This window comes from Diceros bicornis, chromosome 4, assembly GCF_020826845.1.
Source record: "Diceros bicornis minor isolate mBicDic1 chromosome 4, mDicBic1.mat.cur, whole genome shotgun sequence".
Classification (NCBI taxonomy): Eukaryota; Metazoa; Chordata; class Mammalia; order Perissodactyla; family Rhinocerotidae; genus Diceros; species Diceros bicornis.
In genome coordinates, this window is record NC_080743.1 from 88,053,019 (window position 1) to 88,079,393 (window position 26,375).

A 26,375-nucleotide genomic window follows, 5' to 3' on the forward strand; every position below is an offset into this window, starting at 1 on the left:
CCTCAATGTAAAACAAATCTTAGTGTTATTTTAAATCAAAATTGAATACGTGTTCAAGATCCTTAACAATTTATTTAAAAACTTGATGAGATTCCTCTTCTAATGGAAAAATAATTTTAAGATTTCAGCCAAGTAATACATTTTATTTATAAAAATAGAGACAGGAAATTAGAGAAAACTCTAGTTTTGCCAATAGAAAATACTTTTTGCATTGAATAAAAATTCTTTCAAATTGAATCTGTGCCTTTCACATAAAATGATTAAATCTGAATACTGACAATATATTTTATGCCAATTTCCCAAAAGAATTAAGTAATCCACAGTATTAAAATACATATTTTGAAAAACAAAAAATAATGTATGTAATATTTATATGGTCAATTTATAAAAACAGAAATATACAAATGAATTTTTCAATATTATCTTCATATGATTTGCTGAACACCAAAATCTCCAGAAATGCATTTTATGTTGTTAATCAGCAAAGTATTGATATTACAAAAATGCAGGATATTTAAGTGAGCCAAGGGTTTTACAGATCTGAATTATAACTCTAAACTTATTAATACTTCTCCCTCGCCGCTGCCCCCAATTTACTGATCCTTACTATTTGGAAAAAACCTGTCTTCTATTCAAGTCAGACAGCTTGGACAGCTTTACCAAGCATTTTACTGCATACTTATGGGTGGTACTAAAACAATTTCCACCAAATGCTAGATATTTTCCCGATACTGAGATTCAACAGCCTCAGAGCAGAATCTATAGTGGTTTGGCTAGTCCAAATTGCTAATTCCATTTTTATAGTGTGTGTGTCTTTAAGTCATCTTTGCAACTAACAATTTTATTACCAACCTTCTGGAACAATTTCCTTCCAGAAAAATGTTCACTGCTTTCAGCTGACCTTCCCTTCATTCATTTGTGAGCTAAAATTTTAGAGAAATCTCATGAGATTTTGACTCAAGCAAAAAGAGAATCCAATCAGAACTGAAGATAATCATTTGAACAACCCAAGTCCACCAACACGACCAATGTTTTTCCTCTGTTACATCTCAAAATAAAACTCCTGGTTAAAGAAGGTAAGAGAACATCAAAACCTTATAGCAGCATTATTCTTTGTTTTACCTATCATCATCTTAAAATGGTTTTCAAATCCTGGTCCACTACCCCCAGAACCAAAAAAATCTGGTATAAGACTTCTGGGAGGAATTAGGCATCTAATTGTTATACACCAAACCCTTTTTTTTTTAATCTTTTTTTTTTTTCCTGTGAGGAAGATCAGCCCTGAGCTAACATCCATGCTAATCCTCCTCTTTTTGCTGAGGAAGACTAGCCCTGAGCTAAAATCTATTGCCAATCCTCCTCCTTTTTTTTTCCCTTTTTCTCCCCAAAGCCCCAGTAGATAGTTGTATGTCATAGTTGCACATCCTTGTAGTTGCTCTATGTGGGACGCCGCCTCAGCATGGCTGGAGAAGCAGTGCGTTGGTGCGTGCCCGGATCCGAACCCAGGCTGCCAGTAGCGGAGCGCACGCACTTAACCACTAAGCCATGGGGCTGGCCCCTAATTGATACATCAAATCTTAAGTGAATAGAACTAGGGGATTCCATTTATTGACAGAACTATAGTATTTCACTTAAACATGCAAAACTCTATCAAAGACAAGTCTTACAGAATTTTCACAGAAGAGGAATATTATTAAAACTAGAATGATATGAAAGTCAACATACAACTAGAAAACTGGGCAGAACGCTAAACTGCGTTGGCCACTGGGCCCATTTTGCTCTCCTTTATAGAGCTGATATAGCTCTGTTCTGGAGTCCCTGGAGAGCTTAAGAATAATTTAGGCAAGTGAGTTCCTTAAAAGCAGGGAATAAGAACCAGTATTATATGATGGTTGAATGTAGTCAAGTCAGACCTGCTTGGGTTTGTGGCCCAGCTCTACCATTTCCTAGCTATGTTACCACCTTGGGCAATTTATATACTCCTGCCTAAGTTTTCTTATGTATAAAATGGGGACAATAACAGTACCCAGCTCATGCAGTTATTGTGAAAATCAAATGAGGTAATAACATGTGGTAAAACATTTAGAATAATGCCTGACACAAGTAAGGACTCAGTAGACTTTAGTTATCAGATTATTACTATTCATCTATGTACTTTCTGCAATACCTATCATGACGCCTTGCATAGAGTATGTGATGAATAAATGTGTTAAAAAGAAACAATAGCCAAGTTTTCAGGCATAAAATTACATTGATCTATGATCTTCATTTGCAAACCTAATAGAGCTATGTCAGCTGTTATGTCAGGTAGTGAAGACACTGCACCATAAGAAAAGAAAAAGAAAAATTAAGGCAAGAATAGACATAGCAGGAATTTCAGCCTAACGAGGATCTTGTGAGAGGTTAGCTAGGTCATTTGTGTGGTAGGTAAGGTCCAATAGCTAGCTACTCTGCAGGTTACCTAGGAATAAAGATGTGGTTCACTTACTTCAGTAAGACTGAGCTACAATCTTGGAGCTGGTTTACAGAAGGATTCTTTATGTTCAGTATTTTTAATAAATGAAATTAACTTATCCTAAATATGATTTAGACTCTATTTGGTACTCAATGGAAGCTCATCAATGCCTAGGAAACTTGGTATCTCTAAAGTAAATTTTTAAAACTTGAGATTTTGGAGAAAGCCAATTCTAGACACCACCTTAAAATTTAGTAGATATCTACAAATAAACTTATTCTCAGACTCCAAGCCTGGTAGAGTATAAAGATCAAATTTTCAGTCTAATGTTCACCTGACTCTACGAGTCATGATATGAGAGTATTAATTCTTCTAGCATTATATTTTCAAGACTCCTACTGGTAATAATAAAGCCATAAAAACTTCTACAACCATAAAAATGTTTTAAATTACTTGTAAACCTGTACTAATGTAATATGATTTTTATATACTTAATCTTAATAGTAAGTTAAAGATTATTACACCCTAACAAATTTTTAGTCTTTTAGTGTCTGTGAAACTAAAAGTATATATTTTCCATGAAAATAAATACTTTCTTACCAAAGTATTTTCTTACCAAGAAAGAAAATTATCCCATTTACAATGCCATGACCCCCTCTCCAAAAAGCCATCTAAAAATAAGCTCAGTCTTCAATTTTATCAGCAGGATTAATATATTGTTATTAAGTTGTAATTCTATAGATAATTACAGGAAAGACTGAAGAATAAACTCAAAATTTGAATCTAATACAGATTCCCAAAATATTAATCTAATTGCATAATGCTTTCTTTGAACTATAAATGAAATAGCTATAACCCATATCTTTATAGCAAGTCAATTTAACCTCATTTGTCTGTTTCTTCACTTGTAAAATATGAGTAATAATATCACTTACCTTATAAAACTCTTAAGAATTAGATAATTTATGTAAAGTACATAGTGTTGGGCATATAGGATTAAGCACTGAATAAATGTTAGCTATTAAGATTTTTATTATTATTCTCCTGTTAAGGTTTGCTCAAAAAAATTACAAAACAAATTATTGAAATATCAGCAGTTGGAAACACCACTGGCAAAGCTGTTGGAACTGAGGGATTCTGTTTATGATTAAAATGCAGACCTGTATAGCTGCTACACATTTTTTTTTTTTTTAAGATATAGGCTCTTAAGGAAAAACTATGAACATGGGAAAGAAATTAATGCAACGCCATCCCCAGCAATTTTATATCACAAGTCTTCAAGTGATCTAAAGTAAACTTCAGAAAATATACCATTCAAGAATGTTAGAAGAATTTTAAATATACAAAAAAGAAAGAGGGTAAAAAAGGATATAAGTGAGGTAATGGAAAATGGGGACGTAATTTTGGCTAAAGAAAAAGCTAGAGCTAACTGCCATTTGGTCAGAGCTCATTCTTAGGATTCAAAAGAAAACGACTGAACATGCTTTATTGCTATTTTAGAATACAATATATAATCTAATAAGAAGAATAAGGTAAAGTAACCCATGGTGTATATTATCTACAAATCAAACCAAAGAAAGGAAAATGGAATAAAACTCTTAAAATATTAAAAGCCAATGATATTTTTTAACCATTAAGCATTTTTGAGATCAGCGTTAGAAATTTTTATATGTTTAACCGAGAAAAAGTCTACCAAAGGGGAAGGAAAAAATCTCATTAATTCCCACAGAGTTGCAGAAAGCTTTGGACTTGGTTGAAATTATCTGAACAGAAATGAGAATAAAAAGCTATTATTTTAAAAAATATTTGTACATAGGTTAGTAGAAATTTCTAAAACTAATGTAAAACTAAAGAACTGTATCCCACTGAGAGATCAAGACAGGTAAAAATTGCAGAGAAATAAAAGAGGATCAAATAAAACCTGAAGATCCTTTTAAGTTTCGGCACGCTTTAAACATTTCACTAGCTGTGATGAGAACACCACTAACAAAGCCTGGCAATGATATGTACCTCTTCCATGACACAGGAGACAGGAGAGATTATTCATAAGATAATGATACCAACCTGAGCCTTTGGTATTACAGAGATGTTAAGTGGCACAAAAGCAGGGACAAAGTCCGTTTTGATCCCTGCCATATATCTTGCATCAAGCATACTGCTAAGCAAATACTGGTTAGCAAGCTGATGCACCAAAGAAAACTGGGGGTGGGTAGGAAGTTGATGTGTACAAAAATGCCTACAGAAATAAATTTATTGTATTAAAAACAAATAAAATTACTGAAACAATGGGAAGAGCCAGAAAGGGATCATTTAATTAATTAATTCAACCAACAAATATTACTAAGTGCCTACCTTTGTTCTAATGCTAAGGATAAAGCCTTGGACCAGGCAAATAAGGGCTTACAGACTACTGAGGAGGAGAGAGATTAATGAAAACATCATAACAAAAATAAAACGGTACTTTTCAGAGAACAAAGGATGGAGGGGACACTATATTACAGAAGGTTATAAAGACAGCTTTTCTCTTCTCAAAAAAAAAAGGGGGCCTATTATGAAAATCTAACATATTAAATCAAAAATTAAGTGGGGGCAGGGGATCTCTTAAGAGTGAGGAGTGATACCTAGATACATCAAAACAATGTACTAATGTCCTAGAGAAGGGCAGGAGTTTTCAAAAACTCCTCTGCTTCTACTTAATAGAAAGCAATATATAGAACTACAACAATTTACTTATTTCACATCGTTTTAAAAATATGCTTTCTCTCCCAGAAAACATTCTAAACTGGTTGAGCTACTGTATCTTCCCAAAATTACATGAATAAAATAGAAATGAGGCTATAAAATGCACATGAAAAGAATATTTGATTCATACAACTAAATTATTTTTGCACCATATTCTATTTTTCTCTCTTTCTAGCAAAGCAAAACTTCCCATGCCAAGTTCTTCAATAACACTTAAGATTGTTCTCCAATGACAAGAACAAATGAGTGCTGTTAATGATTTTCAGATTTAAAGCAATAATTCTCATATTAAACATTTTTTTCCTTGAGATTTGCCAAACTATTCCTCTCCAGAAAAATCGTCTCCTTATTCTAAGAATTTTTCACTACATTGTCCAGGCTGACTAATTTTTACCTTGAATGCAAACCAACAGAAGAGACAACTTTTCAAGGGATAATGAGTTGAAAGCCAAGAAAACCTTTTCTCCTTCTTATAATTTAATCCATATTGAATTACAGATAAATCTGGCAGTATCAAAATCAGAGTTCTGTCAGCACATAAACCCCCACCTCCTTTTTTAAGCTTCACAAAGAATGGTTGGTTTGACCATACTTTTTAGGGGCAAAAACACCATGAGTCTGGATCACTTCTCTCATGTTAACAAACACGATTAGCCTTTACCTCTTCTCTATGCACTATAGATTATTTTGGTTGATATATTCTTTCCCTAAGAACCCTTGAGGACATAATGAATAAAGGGCAGCATTATGCAAATTCTGTATACTTGAAGAGGGATAATTAAATAGAAGCTACCAATTTGCATAATGAGTATCATCTTTCAAATGTCTTCAGGGCAAGTTCTGTCCTATAGAATGTACAGCTTCTCATAAATGTTGACACTGTCAGCAACTGCATTAGGCCTAGTTTCCTCGGATGGGAAAGGATTCTGAAACCAAAACAAGTTAAATTTAAAAACCACGATCCTAATTCATTTTAAATTAGAACAAAATATGAAAAAAGTAAATATTAACAGGATATAAACTATTGTTAAATCTTCACTCTTCAAAACACTTCAGTATTGAAGATCAAGAATGAAAAAATGAACCAGCTGTCTATGATGTAAACAAATCAAAGTCAAAAGTTGTATAAGATGAAAATACTTCACGTTTTCTTAGGAAAAGCATGCATGTTTTGATAGATGGAATACATTTAATCTCAAGGTTTGCTATAAAACAAAACAAAACTGTCACTACATTAAAAGGACTGTTTTCATGCTGGAAACTAACTAAGTCACAGTAACTTATATGACAAATGTTTCATTTTCCTTTCCCCAGTTTACCAAATGTTCCACAATTACCTCACAATCTTAGATGATTCTTCACAAACTAGTATAAGGCTACATAATTATATGAAGACTTCCAATATAAAAATTATGTAGATATCAAAGTGTATGTTCTCTATTTTAACTTAAGTACTTTGCCATTTTTCCCCTTTTGGTTTCTAATTCTTGGATAACCCTCAGAAACATGCATGTCATTTCACCAGAGAATATGAGAAGTAGAGGAGGAAGAGAAATCCAATAAAAACCCCAGGTTTCTAGTGTGGTGGAGTAGTGCAGATAAAATGTTACACTGAGGTCACTGTTAGACTAAGTTAGGAGACAAGATGGGGACCAGTTTTGGAGAAAGGGGGAAAGATTATGAATTTACTTGTGGACATGCTGAATTAGGGTTACCTATAGATGTCTCATTCAATCAGTATATGAGTACCTAAAACGTTACTAGGCCCCAAGAACTACACAGACTGTTGGGTGTACAGGTCTAGTCTAGATCTGGGAGCAATCAGGCAATATACAGAAAAAATCTGAATGAGACTACTCCAAATGAGTGTATAGAGTAAGAAAAGAAGTGCACTGAGACCTCTAGAAGAATTGGTTTAAGAGAAAGGCAAAGAAAGAGGAGCCAATAAAACAAAAGCCACAAAGTAGGAGGTAAACCAAGAGAGACTGGTGCTATTAGTAGAGAATTTCAAGAAGCAGAAATAACTAGTATCAACCTCACAAAATTAAGATGAGGCTCGAGAAATATCTATTAAATGTTTCAACTAGGAAGTCAGTGGTGACCTTATCAGGAAAATTTCTGAGTGAAGAGGGAGATAACAGCATGCTGTGCAAAACAGCAAGAAAAAGGAGAAAGGAGGAATAGGGTACTCTTTATTAGCTTAGGTATAAAGTAAAGGAGAATTACATGGTAACAGTGAGAAGGAAGATTCTGGGTCATGAGAACACATAAAATGAAAGGGAATAGAAAAGAGGAGTCAATGGAGACAAAATTGAAGATACAGGAAAGATAATTGTCCTAACATTTTCTCCAAATTAATTTCTCCACCTCAGTATTCGCCTCATTTGCTTTAACCCACAGGAATAATTACTGTGTTTGTTTCAGGTATCAGGGCTGGGAGAAAACAGGTATATTCTCTAGTAGAAAACCTTTCCAGATTCCATTAAACTCCAGCTATGCTAGTGGTTTCCTCCCTTTCTCTCTACGTGCAGGAGAATGTGCATCTGTGCACACACAGACAACTTCAAATCCTGTACTGAAGTCTCCACTGAGGGAAAATATAAAACAAAGACCTCTGAACTAAACATCACAGAACAAGGATTTATATTATTTTGTCATTTTCCCATTTTCAAAAGAAAATAACCTTAATTTCTTTTTTCAAAAAGATACACATTATGGAATTTGAGAAAAACATTTCAATGAGAAAAAAATACAGTCATAGAATCAGTAAATTTTAGAATGAGAGTTTAGCAGGTGTAATTGGAAAGATGCTAGATCAAGACTTCAGACTGTGGATCTGTCAGTAACTAGGTCTTTGGACTGTGAGCCAGGTCTTCCACCTTTCTGGACCTTGGTTTTCTCAAATGTAAAATAAGTGAATTAGAAGAGATCACTGTGGTCCCATCCAGCCTTCAGAAGAACATGACTGTGGTCCTATGCGTGCTGTTTCTAGGTAAAAAGAACAAGGCTCAAAGAAGACAACTCAATGACTTGAAAAGTTAGTATGGTAGAACCATTCTGGAATTGAGGGTTGCTGATTCTCAGTCTGATGTTCTTTTTGCTATAAAAAGTTTATGTTCTTACGCAGTATGAAGATATTGATGATTTTTGTGCATGTGTGTGAGGAAGACCAGCCCTGAGCTAACATCCAATGCCAATCCTCCTCTTTTTTGCTGAGGAAGACTGGCCCTGGGCTAACATCCATGCCCATCTTCCTCTAATTTATATGGGAAGCCGCCACAGCATGGCTTAGCAAGCGGTGTGTTGGTGCGTGCCCAGGATCCGAAGCGGCCAACTTGGGGCCGCCGCAGCGGAGCACGTGCACTCAACCGCTTGTGCCACCGGGCTGGCCCCCCGTGATGATTTTTTGAAAATCCTCTATTCCTCTTCTCCTCCAAATTACATTTTCAAGAAGGAACATAGCTCAGGCTGCAGTAAAAAGTGGAGTACATGCAGAATGTCTCTCCTAACATCCAGCTTAGAGCCTCTCTGATGGAGTCATGCTCAGTATGGCCCTGAACTGTTTATCAAAGAAAGAGGACACAATATTTTGGTATGTAGCAGCTATTATCTACACTGTGCTTAGGGATATTCTGCTTTCAACACAAGGTGCCTAACACTCCCTATTCCCACTGGAATCCTAGGATGTCCCACAATGTTCTAATGAGTTCAACTGTTCTCTGACAAACTGAAGGCTGATGCTTCACAGCAGCTGAATGACAGTCTATCAACTGCCTCTGCCCCTACTTTGTCTTCTAGTCATCAGTATTGTAAAAACTTCAAAGATGACACTGCAGCATCTTCTAAACAAATAACAGGTTTTTAAAGTACTTTCAAAAATACCTATCGTGAAATCCAGTAAGACTAATTATATAAAAGACAGAGTAGAGATAAGGGAGAAAAAGGGATATTAGAAAGAAACAAATGTTTACCATTTGATTACTCTCTACACAGGATTAAACCAATATATCTTAATATATGCTAGGTATGTATCATATAGAGTATTTTCTGCATTTAAATTCACATACACATTTTAAAAGGGACAGTTTCAGACGACTTCTCATTCAAACACCTAACAAAGCATTATTCATATTTTCTTGAAAATAATCTTATAATGTTATTGGTTAAATATTTCTTGGAATTTATAAACACTGTAAAATATACAATAAAAAGACAAATTCTCAGTCAATTGATATATAAAATACAGATTTGTCTCAGCACTAACATAAATTTCCACAGCTAAACAACTCATTTCATCTAAGAAAACAGTAACACCAACATTCATTAAGACTACTCTTCATAATTCACCCTAAAATATCTGCCAACTATATAAAATAAGAACTCATGATGTTGAAAATAAATTCAATACATCTTCTGATCAATTTCTTTAATGTTAAATATTTTTACAGCATTAAACTTCATTGCAAACTATTGTTTCATTTTTTTAAAAGCATTGTTTCATTACTAAAATAGCTAAAACATTATTTTACCATATGGTCCAATCTCTAAGAAAAAATGATAGTCTATGAAAAACTGTAAGGGCAAAAGGCTAATTCAATATGAAAATACATGCCAGGTAATAAGGTAACATATTCCTTTAGTCAATTTTTTCAACTTAACAATCTTGCAGTAATTTCTTTAAAGGATACATATACTTTTAGAATATCTTGAATTTTATATAAATTACTGATTAAGGCAGAGCAACAACTAGGCATAATAAACACACGGTGACATAACTCACCTAAATAGGGAATGCACGGTGTCATCTTTAAGCTACTTATATAGTCTCTGAGTCTTTTGTAGTTATCTTCTTTACTCATTACATATTCTAATTTTTCAAAGGTAGTTTTGTCTTTTCGACTTAATAACTAAAAAACAAACAGAAAAGCCTAAGTTATTTCCAAATCCCATTTTATTATAGCAAAGACCTGAAGTTGTATTTACTGTAAATTTGAATATTATTTCAAAGTTATACCTTCTTTAATTATATTTTGGTAGTACATAAATAAAACAAAATCAGACATGTCTATTAAGATAATAAACCCAAATCCATTATTTATAAAATATAATATCCTTTGTATGTACATAAAATCAATTGTATATCACAATACATTTCTCATCTTCACTATTTTAAATGGTTAAGCAATTTTTGATCATTTTCCTAATTTAAAATAATTATGTATTCCTATTCAGCTCAAATGCCCAAATGTTTTAATACACTGTCCCCTGCCTCCTCAAAGATAAAGATGATTCTTACATAATCATTAAGAAGTAAATACTGAATTTCTTGATTTAAGTAACAATTTTTCTTGACAAATCTAACCATGGCTAGTTCTAACAATAACCATAAAACTGTGATTTACATTTTTGGATTTTTGACAAGACATTTCTTCTTTGATCCCTTTGAGCAGTGCTATATTGCATATGGTTGAACAATCAAGTGAAATTGTTCTAAGAGGCTTGAGGGATAGATTTGTAGCAAGCGCCCTTGGACAAAAATGGAGAAAACCAAGGGGTATGAAAGAAAAACAAGGTCAGTCACCCAAATAACATTAAATAAAAGGTTCAGAAAATATTTTCTTAAGCATACCAAAGACACTGGAAAAAAATATTTTTTCTTTAAACGTATGAAGTTACTATTACGATGTAATAAAATTTCACCTTATTTATTTATATCATAAAATATTAGTGTCATTTTATAGCATGCAAAACATCTCCAACTACAAAATTCTCATCTAATTCTCCTGTGAGGTTAACAGAAATGTCTGAGGATTTATTTAGAGATGAGGAGACTGAGATTCAAAGGTGATCACATGGTTAGCTCAAGAGGCAGAAAATTCTAACACTCAGACATCCACTCACAAAGACGTAGGTTCCTGTTTTTCACGGTCTCAGTCTGGTCCTGGAGATGAAGAGTACTGTGACACCTAGTCCACTATGCTTTCTAGTATCACAAGTAGTACAGTTGGGACTGAAGTTGAAATCCATTTTTCACAGGCTCCAAGATGCAGATTATCTTCAGATAATCTCTATCAGAAAAATGTCTGACCAGTATCCCTCCCTGTTTAAAGCACAAGATTTCAAGGAGTCCTTTGTTTTAATGATTTAGGTAGATATTTCACGGTCTAAAACAGTGGTTTCACAATCTTCTCCCTGGCCCAGCTTCAACACCCCTGGTTAGCATTGTCAAGATTAGGTGTAAATCTCTGCTGCTACCTATAAATCCAACGCTCCCTTTCTCTCCCACATGACAAAGCATTTAGATACGTAAAATACAGCAATGTGACACAGCACAGATAACAATAAGTCTATTCTTTTTGTCCCTAAGTCAATCATTCAAAAACTTTGATACAGGATCAGGAGAAACAAACTACTTGGAACTCATAACTGATTTTGCCACATCTGAAACACAAACTGAGGGTAAGAACTACATGATCTAATATGTATAAAAATAACTTATATTTTGGAATTTTCATAATAAATCAATAACCAGATTAAAAGGATTCAATCTGAGGTCAGGCAGCAGAGACTTCTTTCCAGAAGACTATTTAGAGGAAGAATATGGCTAAAAGAATTAATGAGATGTTAAAATACCTATTTCCTAGTGATAGCTCAGAAACTCATCCAAAGCCCACGGGCCAAAGCTATAACTAAGAAGCCTCGATTTTCTTTTCCCCCTTTTCAAATCTTTTTCTAATGTTCCTAATGTTATCCTTACAATGTCACTTCACTATACTCCTCCCTCAAAAAAAGGAGGAAAACAAAATACTTCACAGGGCTCTAACTCTACATGTTTTGGGTGCCACGCTCTTCCTCTGGCCAGGAGCATAACAACTGGGGGCAGAGCTCTTCAAACTTTCATCGGTGCCTGAATGTGGAAACTCCAACGGTTCCTGGCTGGATGTCTACACCACTTTACCATAACAATGTGCTTTGGGAAAATCTAGATGAATCCCTGTTCACGTCAGTCACCAAAAGAAATACAAGATTCCCAGATCACCCCTCATCACCTTGATTTCTAACCCCATACAATTTGTAAAAAATGTATTTGCATAAATAATTTATTTATTTATCTTGGACCTCACGTGAAGATTAATTATAATCCTTTGTTCTTGACACTCAATTATCATTAGTCCCTGATATGACTTTCTTGTTAAATTGATTTATTTTTAAATTTTATAACAAATACACATGCATCCACCTTCCTACCAAAGAACTACATACCAACAACACACATCTACCTATGTGCTCCTTCCATATCCAATTCCCTTGACTATCTGTAAGAGGTAACCAGTAACCACCATCCTAAATTTTTGGTTTATCATTGTCTTAAATTTTATTCCACTTTTGACTAAAAAATGTCATACTGTTTATAGTCTTTGGCACTTGCTTTACTCACGCAACACTTTGACATTGAAGTTTCATCCACAATGTCGTGTGTGGCTGTAGTTTGCTCATTTTCACTGCTTCCATGTGTATTTTCTCTTCTGTGAGTACCATAGTGATGCCCACTTTTCTATTTTTCCTTTTTGCTTTGTAAGAGTTCTTTATATATTCTGGATACAAATTCGTGATCAGTTACAACTGGTGCACACATCTCCCCCAACTCTGGGGCTTCTTTTCAATTTTCTTTAAGATAATTTTTTTTCTTTCTTTTTTTTTTTTTTCTGCTGAGGAAGATTCACCCTGAGCTAATATCTGTTGCCAATCTTCCTCTTTTTGTATGTGAGCCACTGCCATGGCATGGCCACTGACAGACGAATGGTGTAGGTCCATGTCCAGGAACCGAACCCAGGCCGCCAAAGCGGAGTGTGCCGAACATAACCACTGGGTCACCAGGGCTGGCCCAAAGACATCTTTTGATGAACAGAAATTCTTTCTTTAATGTGGCAAAACTTGCCCATCTTTTCTTTGATGGTTTGAGTTTTTTGTATCTTATCTAAAATATCCTTACCCCTCCCAGGCCGGAAATCTATTCATGCCAAGCCACGGAGATATTCAGCTATTTTTCTCTTCTAAAAGCTTTAAAGTTTTGCATTTCATATTCAAGTCCTTAATCCATCTCACAATGACTTTTGTGAATGTTGTAAGAGGCCCAATTTCATTTTGTCCCCAAACTGATTACCAATTTTCCAGTTCCAACCAAGAGACAGTCCCTCATTTCTCCAGGTTTACAGTGCCACTACTGCCATACATCAGAGTTCTATAAAAGCAAGGATCTATTTTTGGGTTCTTTATTCTGTTCTGTTGGTTGATACAGCTAAACGTGCACTAACCGTACATTGTCTAAATAATACAATATGTCTTGATATCTGTTAGGCAAGTACCCAAGCCCCCAAGAATTTTCCTCTTCAAGAATATCTTGGCTATTCCTGAACCTTTGCATTTCCATGTAAATTTTATAAGCAATCTTGTCCAAATGCCCAGATTGGGATTCTGATTCAAGTTGCACATAAACTCTATATACATTTGGGGAGCACTGGCATCTTTAAATTTTCCTATCCATGAACAAGGGATGACTGCTCCATCTATTTAGTTCTTCTTTAATGACTTCCTATAACGTTTTATAATCTTTTGCATATAGTTCTTGCACATTTTATTCCATTTATTGTTTGCTATTTTGTTTCTTTTACTGATATTGTAAACAGCATCCTTTTAAGTTCAAATACAACTGATTTTGTATATTCAGTCATCTTAATAAATCCTATTGTTTTTTAAAATTGTGGTAAAATATATATAATATTTACCATTTCAACCATTTTTTTTAAAATTTTTATTTATTTATTTTTCCCCCAAAGCCCCAGTAGATAGTTGTATGTCATAGCTGCACATCCTTCTAGTTGCTGTATGTGGGACGTGGCCTCAGCATGGCTGGAGAAGCAGTGCGTCGGTGCGCGCCCAGGATCCGAACCCGGGCCGCGAGTAGCGGAGTGCGCACACTTAACCGCTAAGCCACAGGGCCGGCCCTTTTTTTTTTTTTTAATTTTTATTTATTTATTTATTTGTTTATTTATTTATTTTAAGATTTTATTTATTTATTTTATTTCCCCCCAAAGCCCCAGTACATAGTTGTATGTCATAGTTGCACATCCTTCTAGTTGCTGTATGTGGGACGCGGCCTCAGCATGGCCAGAGAAGTGGTGCGTCGGTGCGCGCCCAGGATCCGAACCCGGGCCACCAGCAGCGGAGCGCCCGCACTCAACCATTTTTAAGTGTACAATTCAATGGCATTAAGTACATTCACATTATTGGCCAACCATCACCACCATCCATGGCCAGAACTCTTTTCATCTTCACAAACTGAAACTCCATACCCAACAAACAATAACTTCTCATTCGTCCTTCCTCCCAGCCCCTGGCAACCACCTTCAACTTTCTGTCTCTACAAATGTGACTACTCTCAGTACCTCAATATAAATGGAATCATATGGTGTTTTTGTCCTTTTGTGTCTGGCTTATCTCACTTAGCATAATGTCTTCAAGATTCATCCATGTGTCAGAATTTCATTCCTTTTTAAGGCTGAATAATATTCCATTGTACGTTCATACCACATTTTGTACATCCATTCATCTGTTGACGGACCTTTGGGTTATTTACACTTTTTGGCTATTGTGAATCATGCTGTATGAATACTGGCGTAAAAATATCTGTTTGAGTCCCTGCTTTCAATTCTTCTGGGTATATACCCAGAGGTAAAATTGCTAGATCAAATGGTAATTCTTTATTTAATTTTTTGAGGATAAATCCTATTATTTTTAATCATTTTTTTTCTGACTGTGCTGGCTAGGATTTCTATGTTGAATAGAAACAGTGAAAATGTGCACCCTTTTCTTTGACATTGAAGAGAATGTTCCTACTATTTTCCCCATTTAGGATGTTATAGATTGGGTACATTCCCTTTATTGGTTAAAAAAACAAAACACTCTCAATTCCTCATTCATTAAAAATCTTTAACCCAAATGCCCATGAAACCCATACGATCTTTATTATCTTTGAATTTGATCCAACACCCTACACCTCCCAATCCTTTCCAACTGTATTCTCTGGGACTCATGGTCCATCCTCTGCAAAAGCCCATCCTTAACCTTTTCTTTAAGCATTCTCTTTCTTTTCCTACAAACCACATAACATGAGCCTGGAGTTGAATTAGGTGTAATCCTCACTTCTTACACTTTACAATTCCTTCCAGCTTACTATCCCACTATCCTTTTAAAATTCTCCGGCTTCTATTAATTTCAAGCACTAGATCAGTGCCGTCTAATCAAATTTTGTGTGATGATGGAAACATTCTATGTGTGTGTTGTCCAATATGAGAGACACTAGCCACAAGTGACTACTGAGTGCTTGTTATGTGGCTAGTACGACTGAGGAACTGAATTTTAAGTTTTATTTAATTTTAATGCTTTAAATTTAATAGCCACATGTGGCTAGTGTCTAACTGGACCCAGAGAGCACTAGATTATAACAGTTATTACTGTCATTAATAGAGCCACAAGTCATTTTTCCCATATCTTGCAAGATTTTAGTAGTTGGAAAATAAGAGTCCATGAACTAACATTATTCTTACATCCTGGTGATTGCAATCTTCACATAGAAGCCCAACCCAGATTTCTCAGTTTCTTGACTTCTCCTTCTTAAATGGTCTTATTTTCACCACTCTCAGCCTCCACTCCCTTGGTCATCCTGAATCCACTAAGTATTTGAGTGCACCAGGATTTCCAATCCAGTTACCATGACTACCTTTTCACTGTTCATTCTCTCTCTCCTTTTACTTGTGTTAGATTCCTCATCTATCACTAAAACAACTTTTACATTTACCCATTTTATCTCTTTTTCTATCCTTGACCCCTCTGTGATATAAACAAGCCTAAAATAATTCCAACTCTGGTTAAATACAATTCTCAGCACAACTCCAGACTAATGCTGAGCACTTGAACCTAGCTGGAGAATACATAACTTTGCTGACTAGTTTCACTTTCAATTCATGACCAAAAATCTCAAGTGGATCCTTCATAAGGCATACCAAACCTACATTTCCCTAGTTAATTCACTCTACACTCTCCTAGATGACTTTCATCCTTTCCTCTTTCTTCAAACCTCCAACACCTCTCCCCCATCACCCTCAATTAATGACCTTGCTTATGTCTTAAGAAACAAAGTATCAGAAGGACTTCTATAGAATCCCACCACCAAATCTACCAACTTACTTGCATCTCTAACCAAGTGCACCCCCTTCTGTCCTGTTAAAATGGATAAACTGTCCCTGCTCCCCTAGAATACTGGATCTAATTCCCTCTTGCCTCTTCCAGAGTATCACTGGAGTAACCCCTCGTTCTCTTACCATTTTTCCCATTCTATTAGATCATCGCCACCAGCAAACAAACATACTGTCAAGGATCTCATCTCCAAAACAAAACAAAATGCCACAAATCTTTGGTCTCACACTCCTCTCCAGCTACTGCCCAATTTCTCTGCAGCACCTCACCTCAGCCCTTTACAGCAAAACTCCTCAAATGTATTCTCTATACTGGCTGTTCCATTTTTTCGCCACCATCCTCTCAAATCCAATCAGTCTTTCACCCCACCACTGTACTGAAACCACCATTGCCAAGGTCACCAATCCTTTCCAATGGCCAAATCCAATAGTCATCTCCAAGTTCTCAACTTATTAGCAGCATTTGACACGGGTGATTCACTCTTTCTTGAAACACTTTCTTTACCTGGGAAACTTCTCCTATCTATGATATTTTCTTTGTTGGCTCCTCCTCAAGTTTCCGGTCTCTACATCTTAGAGGGTTCCAGGGCTTTTCATCTGTGCTCATGCCTTAGTTGATGCCATCCAACCTCATGATTTAAATACAATCTTGATGATGATGATCACAGACCTTTATGTCTAGCCCCAACTGCTCTATTCAACTTGTAGACCCAACTCTGACCTTCCAGTTCCACATGGACATCTACCAGCCAACTCAAACTTAAGATGTGTAAAATAGAGTCTCACTCTCCACTCTTTCTCTGTATCTCCTAAATATCAATAAACAGCATCTCCATTTTCTGATTTGATGCCACCTCTCTGGACTCATCTCCTACCATCAACTACTCCCTAGCTATTCCACTCTGTCAACACTGACTACCCTGCTATTCACTGAACATTATCAGGGACTTTGCACTGGCTATTACTTCTGCTTGGAATTCTCTCCTCCCAGATTCCACATGAATGGTTCTCTCAACTCCTCCCAGGTCTCCACCCAACTGTCACTTACCAGAGACTCTCTTACGATATATATATAAATATACATATACACACACACACACTATATAACATATATTATTATATAACATATATAATATATATTATATAACATGATATATTATTATATAACATATATTATATATTATATAACATATATTGTTGTATAATATATATTAATAAAATTATATATATAAAATACTTCCCTGCTTTCCTTTCTATCCTATTTATTCTGCTTTATTTTTCTTCAGAGCATTCATCACTATTTATGATATATCATTTATTTCTTTACAGTTTTATCTTTTGCCAGTAGAATGTTAGCTGTATAGGAATTAGACTTTGTTTACATCATTCACTATTGTATGTCAAGCAATTAGACAGTGCCTGGCACAGTATGGAATATTTTAAAATTTAATATAAACACCAAAATTTTATCCAGATTAATAATGGAGCTGTTACTAAATAAAAAAACTGTTTTCCAGACAAATACATGAGGGGGACAACAAAACTATCTTCAAGGAAAATAAAAATTAACTTGAAGGAAATGTATCTCCTTTCTAAACTACAACATAAATCAGAGTATAATTCTTTTCCCTAAAACTTCAAAGATGGAATTCATAACTGTATATTTATAATCATCTCCATTCCTGCATGAAATTCAAATTTTAAGAAAAGAGAATAAGGCCATCACTGTTAAAAATAATTTTTAAAGTAGGAAAATCCTTCACCCAGGTGTTTCTAAAATACAAATAAAATATAAAGAGAATTGTAAGCTCTTCCATATTAACATTTTTCCAATACAGAAATCTACCCTGGTTTTCATGAGAAACATCTGTCTCTTCAAACACTATGAAAAGTGAAAGCAACACTAAGCAAATTAAAAACAAAGTTATATTTTAGTAATTAAAAAAAAGACTTTTAAAGTCAGTCATGTCTTTTACAGAGGACCCTAAGAACACACTAATCCTTTGTACAAAAATAAACAAAATCATTCCTCTTTAACATTAAAGAACAGTATTTAACAAATACGAACAGATCTAATTAAATCTAAAATTTTACTTATATAAAATCTAAATGAAAAATACCTAGAAAGCGTGAGGCCATTATCATGTCACTCAAATATGATAATACACAAATTTGCAGAAGTCAAAATTCACATCCTGACCTTGTTCAAGTAAGAGAACCAAATATGATTAACATAATATCAGAATGTGTACTAACACTGCATAATTCCATGTTAACTACCAGATTTTCCAATATTTCTAAGGAAAAAAACCTAAGAGTTTCCTGACTAAAAAATAATAGAAATCTAAATCAGTAAATATTTTTTTGAAACTTACAATTTAGATCTTCCTCAAACTTTCCAAAAGCATAATTTTTACATGATTAAACACAATTTTTTTGCATTTATACTTTCTCATCAGTAAACACGAACCACTATGTTGTCAAAGATGCTTAAGGAGGTTCTACAAAAATGATTTCCTAAAGAGCAAAAACAAAGCACCAAGCCGTAATTTATCCAAAAATTACTTAGTGAAACACTTAAGGAGAGAGAAAAATGCAGGTTTCAAAGAACAGAGTATAAAGTAATTTAAAAATCCTTATCTATTATCATAATATTAACCTTACTAAGAACCAGAAAAGAAACTAATACACCTTTACTTCCAACAGGAAGTCTAACCTTTCTTTAACTAAGGAAGATTACTCACCGCCCACGTTTTAGTCAACCTGAAAATCGGGGCACTCTGTAAGCCAGAAACTACCGCCATAAGCGCATGAAGGTTATTCAGCTCGTACAGTTTCTGAAAATTTAAGAAAAGGGGGGAAGAGAGATGAAAAATAAATAGCATGAATATAAAAACACTTTGGATTAACAGCAAGTACAATCTAGGCAACTGGTGGTGATCCAGTACTTATTACCCTCTTCCTTGAGATTTGTCTTTAGAGTACCCACTGTGTTTACAGTAAGTTGATTTTGGCAGACAACAGAACTTCCACCTTCTAACTTGGCCTTGTCCGCAAGCTCTGGGAATAAATCTACCTCTAGTTGGGTAACAGATTAAGAAATCCAAAATTACAGCTCAGTATCAAGTTTACCTGGTATGATTAGGCACACTAGTTTCTAGTAAGCAGTCTCCTTCCTTATACTGAAATATTATTAAGCCTCTGCCATATGATCCAAGTTTCAAGAGAGGGTCTGTGCCCAGAATCCAGATCTGGTTACCTACTCAGTACTATTATTCCAGGACTAGGGTTCAAACCTGCTTTCCACAGTCCTCCTCAATTTCTTGCTTCTTCCTGTCTGAATCCCCAGATCCTCTGTTCCTCATTCATGCTGGGACATCTACCTGCTTCCCAATACTAGATCTTGCTTTTTACAGTCTCCTTGCAGAAAACTCCTACCTAACACTAGGTTCCATCAGTTTGCCAAGAAATCTATTTGACATTTATTGCTAATTTCCCAGATTTCTTCATACTACCAGATGCTTACATCCCAACAGTTCTATCTAAAAATCAGTCATTTACAACTGTCCCCACCCACCATCAAGAGACTCCAAGGCAAAAATGCCTGTTTCTAACCTTAGAACTAAGGAAGGGGGAGGGGTTTTGTTTCTCCGAAGAACCCTGACTAATATACCACCTTAATTCAGGTCTCAAAGAATTCCCATGAAGTTTCAAGAAATAGGAACTCAAGTTAAAAAAAAAAAAAGGAAAAAGAAAAAGAATAAGGAAACAAGTATTCCCAAAATGGAGAATAACATCAGGTATTGGCTTCAAATAAAGTGAAGATTAAATATAAAGACATTATCCAGAATGCAACATAAAAGCCAGAGTTTTTTAGAAACGTGAAATAAAGGTTAAGAGACATGAAACGTAGAACAAAAAAGGCTCACATTTATCTAATTAGAGTTACAGAAAGAGATGATAAAAAATAATAGGGTAGAAATATTTGAGAGATAATGGCAGGTTTTTTCCCCCAGATCACTGAAAGACACTAATTCGCAGGGTCAGGAAGCTCAAGGAATCCCCAGTAGAGTAAATAAAAAAAATAACTCTAAGTCTAGAATAGCATTTTTCAAGAACAAGGGTAACATTAAGATGCTTCCAGACAAAATAAAATAAAGAGAGCTTTAAAAAAGAAGATTTTTTAAAAATGGTGCCAGAATGACTATTCATATGGAAAGATATGAACTAAAATCCATAATTCATACATACTATATATGAAATTTAGTCCAGATCGATTAAATATTCAAGTACTGAAATCAAAGCTATAAAACTTTTAAAGGATAATATAAGAGAACATCTTTGATATTCTCCAAGGTTAGAGTAAGATCACTTAAATAAGATAATAAAAATTAATTAAAGATTAATAAGTTTGACTACTAAAGTTAAGAACATCTATATCAAAAGACAACATGAAGAGTGATGATAAAACAAGTCACAAGTAGGAAGATGTATGCAAAGCATATAGCAGAGAGCTAGCACCTAGAATTACATAAAAAAAAATAACTCCTATAAAAATCAATAAAAGACCAACACCATAATAGAAATTGTTGAAAGATCTTGAACAGATCTTTCAAGAGACAAAACCTAAATGGCCAACATAGAAAAAAATGATCATTCTCATCAGATTCAATGAAAGCTATTGATCTAATGGTCATTTCTTTGAAGGCAATTTGTCCTTTCTCTCTATATTTCTAGGGATTTAAAACTCACATGAGCACCAAGAGACTGACACAAGAATTCTTTTATAGGAGCAATGTAACAGCAAAAATCTGGAAACTACTCAAGCTAGAATATACTGAATATCTGTGGTATATGCAAACAGAATACTCTACAACAGAAATAGACTCAAAACCATTCAAGAACACTGCTCAGTAAAAAAAGGAAGTTATGAAAGTATAAAAGTAATTATAGAATAATTCAATTTAAACAAAATTTAAAAACATACAACAATATATTACTGAGGGACACATACGGTAAAACTGTAAAAGAAAAGCAAACATAAAATTCAGGGCAGCGGTTCCTTTTGTAATGGGAGGGTAGGGGAATGCATATGAAGAGACATATGGTAATTCAAAGTGGGCAGTGGGTACATGAGTATCCACTTTAAAATCATTCTTTTGGGCCGGCCCCGTGACTTAGCGGTTAAGTGCTCGCTCTCCGATGCTGGCGGCCCGGCTTCGGATCCCAGGTGCGCACTGACGCACTGCTTCTCTGGCCATGCTGAGGCCGCGTCCCACATGCAGCAACTAGAGGGATGTGCGACTATAACATGCAACTATCTACTGGGGCTTTGGGGGAAAAATAAATAAATAAATAAAATTATAAAAAAATAAATAAATAAAATAAAATCATTCTTTTGATACCTTAAATATATTTCATAAATATTCTTTTGTGTCTCTTAGATTAGTTTTATGTGTCAACCTGGCTAGGCTATATGGCACCCAGTTATTTAATCAAACACTAATCTAGGTGTTGCTGTGAAAATATTTTGTAGATGTGGTTAACATCTACAATCAGTTGATTTTAATTAAAAGAGACTACACTCAATAATGTGGTAGGCTGTTTCTCAACAGTGGGAATGCCTTAAGAGTAAAAACTGAGGTCTCCCAGAGAAGAAGAAATTCTGCCTCAAGACTGCAGCCTCAACTCCTGCCTGAGTTTAAGGCCATCCACCTGCCCTATAGATTTCAGACTTGCCAGCCCCCTACGCCCACCCCAATCACATGAGCCAATTCCTTAAATTTCTTCACATATTTTATATATTCTCTCTCTCTAGAGAACCCTAACTGATACAATCTACTAAAATCAGAGAAAAGACTTGACAGTTTTATAACAAACTGAATACAGAAGGCAGAAAGTCAGAATAGAGGGATTTAAGAGACAGTAAGACCAAAAATTATGAAAATTATGAATTTGGGATGAAAGCAAGCACTGTCAAAAATAACTCAAACTCTAAGAGTCTGAATTGAAATTAAATGATTATTTGATGAGGAGGAGGCTAATGGCAGGTTTGATGGGAAAAATTTGGTGGTTTTGAGTGGAACATAGAAGTAATAAAAAAACTAATGAAGATACCAGAAAACAATAATGCAAATTGAGAATCAATGAGGAAAAGTTATGAATTTCTATTAGCTAAAACACAATATTTATCTACCATATCACAACAAATGTTTTCAAAAATTTTATGACACTTTAAATTTTTAGAAGGCTAGTTCTGCCACCTAGTGCCACAGGAATGTTAGAATATACTTGCTCCTATGTGCTCAAAGAAAATACAGAAGAGTATGACTTATAATAATTACAGTTTTTCAATAATTTACAATTATAAAAATGGTATCCTCATTTTATTCCATCTTTCTCATTCACAGGTGAGATAAGTTACATATTTATTACAAGAATAACGAAGAATGTGGCTACAAGTACACCACTTTTTAGTGAACTTAACATAAATTTGGAGTTGTTACAAGTTTTAGTAAACTCTTGGTATCTTCTTGTGGAATGTCCTGTTCCATCCTCCTCTCTAAATTCTCACTATCCTTGAAATCCACACTCCATTTCTCTTGTTGCACATATTATCTACGTCCCACAATAACCATTCAATCAACATATTTAGTAAACTTCCTCATTTATACTATTCTTTTTTTCTCCACATGGTTGGCAGAGTGATCTATTTCAAAAGCAAATAACTGATATGTGTTCTCTTAATCCCTATAAGGCTTTCTCAATCACCTGCAGAATAGTCCAATATTTTATAAATGTTATACTTCACCATAATTTGACCTCTGTCTACTTATCCAGTCAAATAAATCAATAATTCAGCTACTCTAAGAAAGGGAGAAGACATTTAAAAAGGGGGAAGACAGGAGAAATAAAGGAAAAGGCAGAGAAAATAGTCATCAAATTAAAAAAAATGATTTATATTAATCAATAGGCCTTATTTTCCAGTGTCATAAACAGTAAATAAAGTGTCATAGGCAAGCACTCACAAACAGTGTTGAATGGTTGAACCCAGAAATGAAAACACACATTTTTCTTACCTTAGCAGTTTTAATATAGTGGCTCAAAACTTCTGCTCTAATTTTTAATGTTTGAGCATGAAGAATCTCTCTAACAACCCAAAAGCTCACCTGCAAATAAAAATTAAAAATAGTTGAATGACAAAATTCTTTACTCACTAGGATGAAATTTATGACAGGAGCTACTTGATGAACTACCTACAGCTGTTTAAAAAAACATGTTCTCCTTCCCTCGACTCACCACCAGGACATAACAAATCTTCAAATATTGCATACACTTCATATATACATAGATATAGACATATATACATGCGTGTACACATACATATGAAAACATCACTATGATTTTTAATTTGTAAAAGCTAATAAAATTTTGAAGGAAAAGAGCTAAGAGAATGCAATAAAACCAGAGTGACGCAACATGAACAAGTGTTTTTTGCTGTATTTTGCAACACGGGCAGAATTAGATAAGCTCTGAGATCAGACATTGTAAAATATGTTACTTGTAGCACGTTTTTCTGTGGCTGTGTAACCCCACATTGCCATTTATTTACAATGAGCAGAATCATAAGTGTGAAGAATCCCAAGTATGGTTTTCTTTTTTTGTGTGTGTGTGTGAGGAAGATCAGCCCTGAGCTAAGATCCATGCTAATCCTCCTCTTTTTGCTGAGGAAGACCGGCTCTGAGCTAACATCTATTGCCAATCCTCCTTTTTTTTTCCCCAAAGCCCCAGTAGATAGTTGTATGTCATAGTTGCACATCCTTCTAGTTGCTGTATGTGGGACGCGGCCTCAGCATGGCCAGAGAAGTGGTGCTTCAGTGCGTGCCTGGGATCCGAACCCGGGCCACCAGAAGCAGAGCTCGTGCACTTAACCGCTAAGCCATGGGCCTGGCCCGCAAGTATGGTTTTCTTGGTACGAATAAAATGAAATAAAATATTATAAAGAAAAATATATCTAAGTAATTTTAAAATTAAATTAGGATTGTATTTTTAACAATTATGTAATGCTTTCTAATTTAATGAAACAATCTTCATGATTTCTTCTAAAAAACATTAAAAATCATTCATCAGAAGGCTGACTACATCTATAAGTAAAATGTTCTACTCTGATGAAAATAGCTTGCTTATCATATGATATAATGTAATATCTATGTCACATTTTAATTCATGTACTATGAAAATAAAATCAAAGCACTATCAGTTGGCTCAAACTTCTACAAATCTAAAAACAGGATGTAGTCAGAAATCTCTGTACAAAACACAATGCCACTGCCTCATATTTCTTCATCTTTTTTTTAGTGAGAACTATTTCAGATTTTACTTGCAACTTTCATCTATAAACAAATTGTCAAACTGTATAGATTTTACAAATGTGTATGAAAATGTAAAATGTATATCTTTTACAAAGCCATTTTCATATTTATTACTATATTTGGGATACTAATAGCAATAATTATCCCTGATTCTAATAAAGTTTACTTCTAAAATATATCAAAAGTTTACTTTAGATATTTTAACAACAACCCTAGCAAATATCAACTACGAGTTCAATCCAAACTGCATGATCATTGACTTAATTAAATTTAATATCAGACAAATTTTAAGGCAAATGCTACTGTGATTTTAAAACATGGCCAACAATTCTTTGTCATTCCTCTCATTGAATGTTGGGGTGTATGTCACCTTTCATTGAATCTGAACAGGCTCATGACGGCTTCAATGAACAAAGGATTAACGAAAATTGATGCTGACTTCCAGCACAAGGTCATAAAAGGATATGCAGCCCCTGCCTTGATTGCTCAAATATCCCCTCTGGGATCCCTAAGTAAGAAGTCCAACTACCATGAAAGTACCATGCTGGTAAGGATAACTGTAGGTGCACCCCAGTCAACAGTCCCACCTAAAGCTAACCACACCTGAGAATACTAACCCAGAACGACCAATACCAAGATACAATTTAATAAAATTACTAGACGTAGAAGAAAAAAATTCGGGGCACTTGAGACAAAAACAGAAAGTGATTTTTAAATAAAAGAAAATTTAATTATCAGATGTTTCAAGAGCAGCATTCTGTCAGAATAAAATAGAGTAATGTATGAAATATAATCAAGGGAAGAAAGTTTTATACAAAAGACAGACAAACTTGTCAACATGTAAGAACTCAGGAATTATTGTTCCTATGTGTCCTTTCTGAGTAATCTACTGGAGAACAAGCCTCAGACAACCAAAATGACTAGAGAAACATCAACATAAGAATGCTAGTGAGCATTAAATATACACTTATTCATACAGCTAAGACTAAACGAGGGTTAAAAGAGTTCATTATATGAAGCCTATATGCTCAGACAATATAGAGTACAATCATTAAAAAAAGAGAGAACATCTGTAGAATACGTATCTGTTTACAGTAATATTATTGGTCTTAGTATTGTTATCTTGAGATTGTTGTTTATGTAGGATAAAGCAAATAAGTAAATTACATGATATTGCATCATGTTCTGTGTTCTTTGAAAACCAGGATTCTGGGTGTGGAAGAAAAGACATACAGATATAATACAGAAGAGGTAAAGTAAAACTGTGGCCCTGAATTTGAATTAGAAGTATCAATATGAACTCACAAGATACTTTATCTTTAAATAGTTGTGTGTGTACATGTGTGTGAATGATATAGATATCTGAGCTATATCTGCTGAAAAGGCCTAGAAATTACAGTCACTCCAATAGCAATGAGCACCCCTGGCATCCAGGTCCATTTCCCATTATAAGAAACCAAAGCTCATTAAAGAAATGTTGATTCCGGATAGCGGGCAAGTAACGTACAAAATGAACCTGCAACATCTTTGCATATCAGATGGCAAGGAAAC

At 34.7% G+C, this 26,375-nt stretch overlaps 1 protein-coding gene across 2 annotated transcripts in view; it reads right to left on the bottom strand.

The window, feature by feature from the left end:
- The window catches only part of RALGPS2 (Ral GEF with PH domain and SH3 binding motif 2), a 129,185-nt gene that overhangs the window by 68,454 nt on the left and 34,356 nt on the right, over positions 1-26,375 (bottom strand). For both annotated transcript variants that reach the window (XM_058539984.1, XM_058539983.1), the window contains exons 5-7: positions 23,532-23,621; positions 19,197-19,289; positions 9,978-10,104 (exon numbers count right to left, since the gene is read on the bottom strand). In XM_058539984.1, coding sequence (XP_058395967.1) covers positions 9,978-10,104; positions 19,197-19,289; positions 23,532-23,621 — 310 coding nt within the window. The remainder of the gene's footprint in view (positions 1-9,977; positions 10,105-19,196; positions 19,290-23,531; positions 23,622-26,375) is intronic.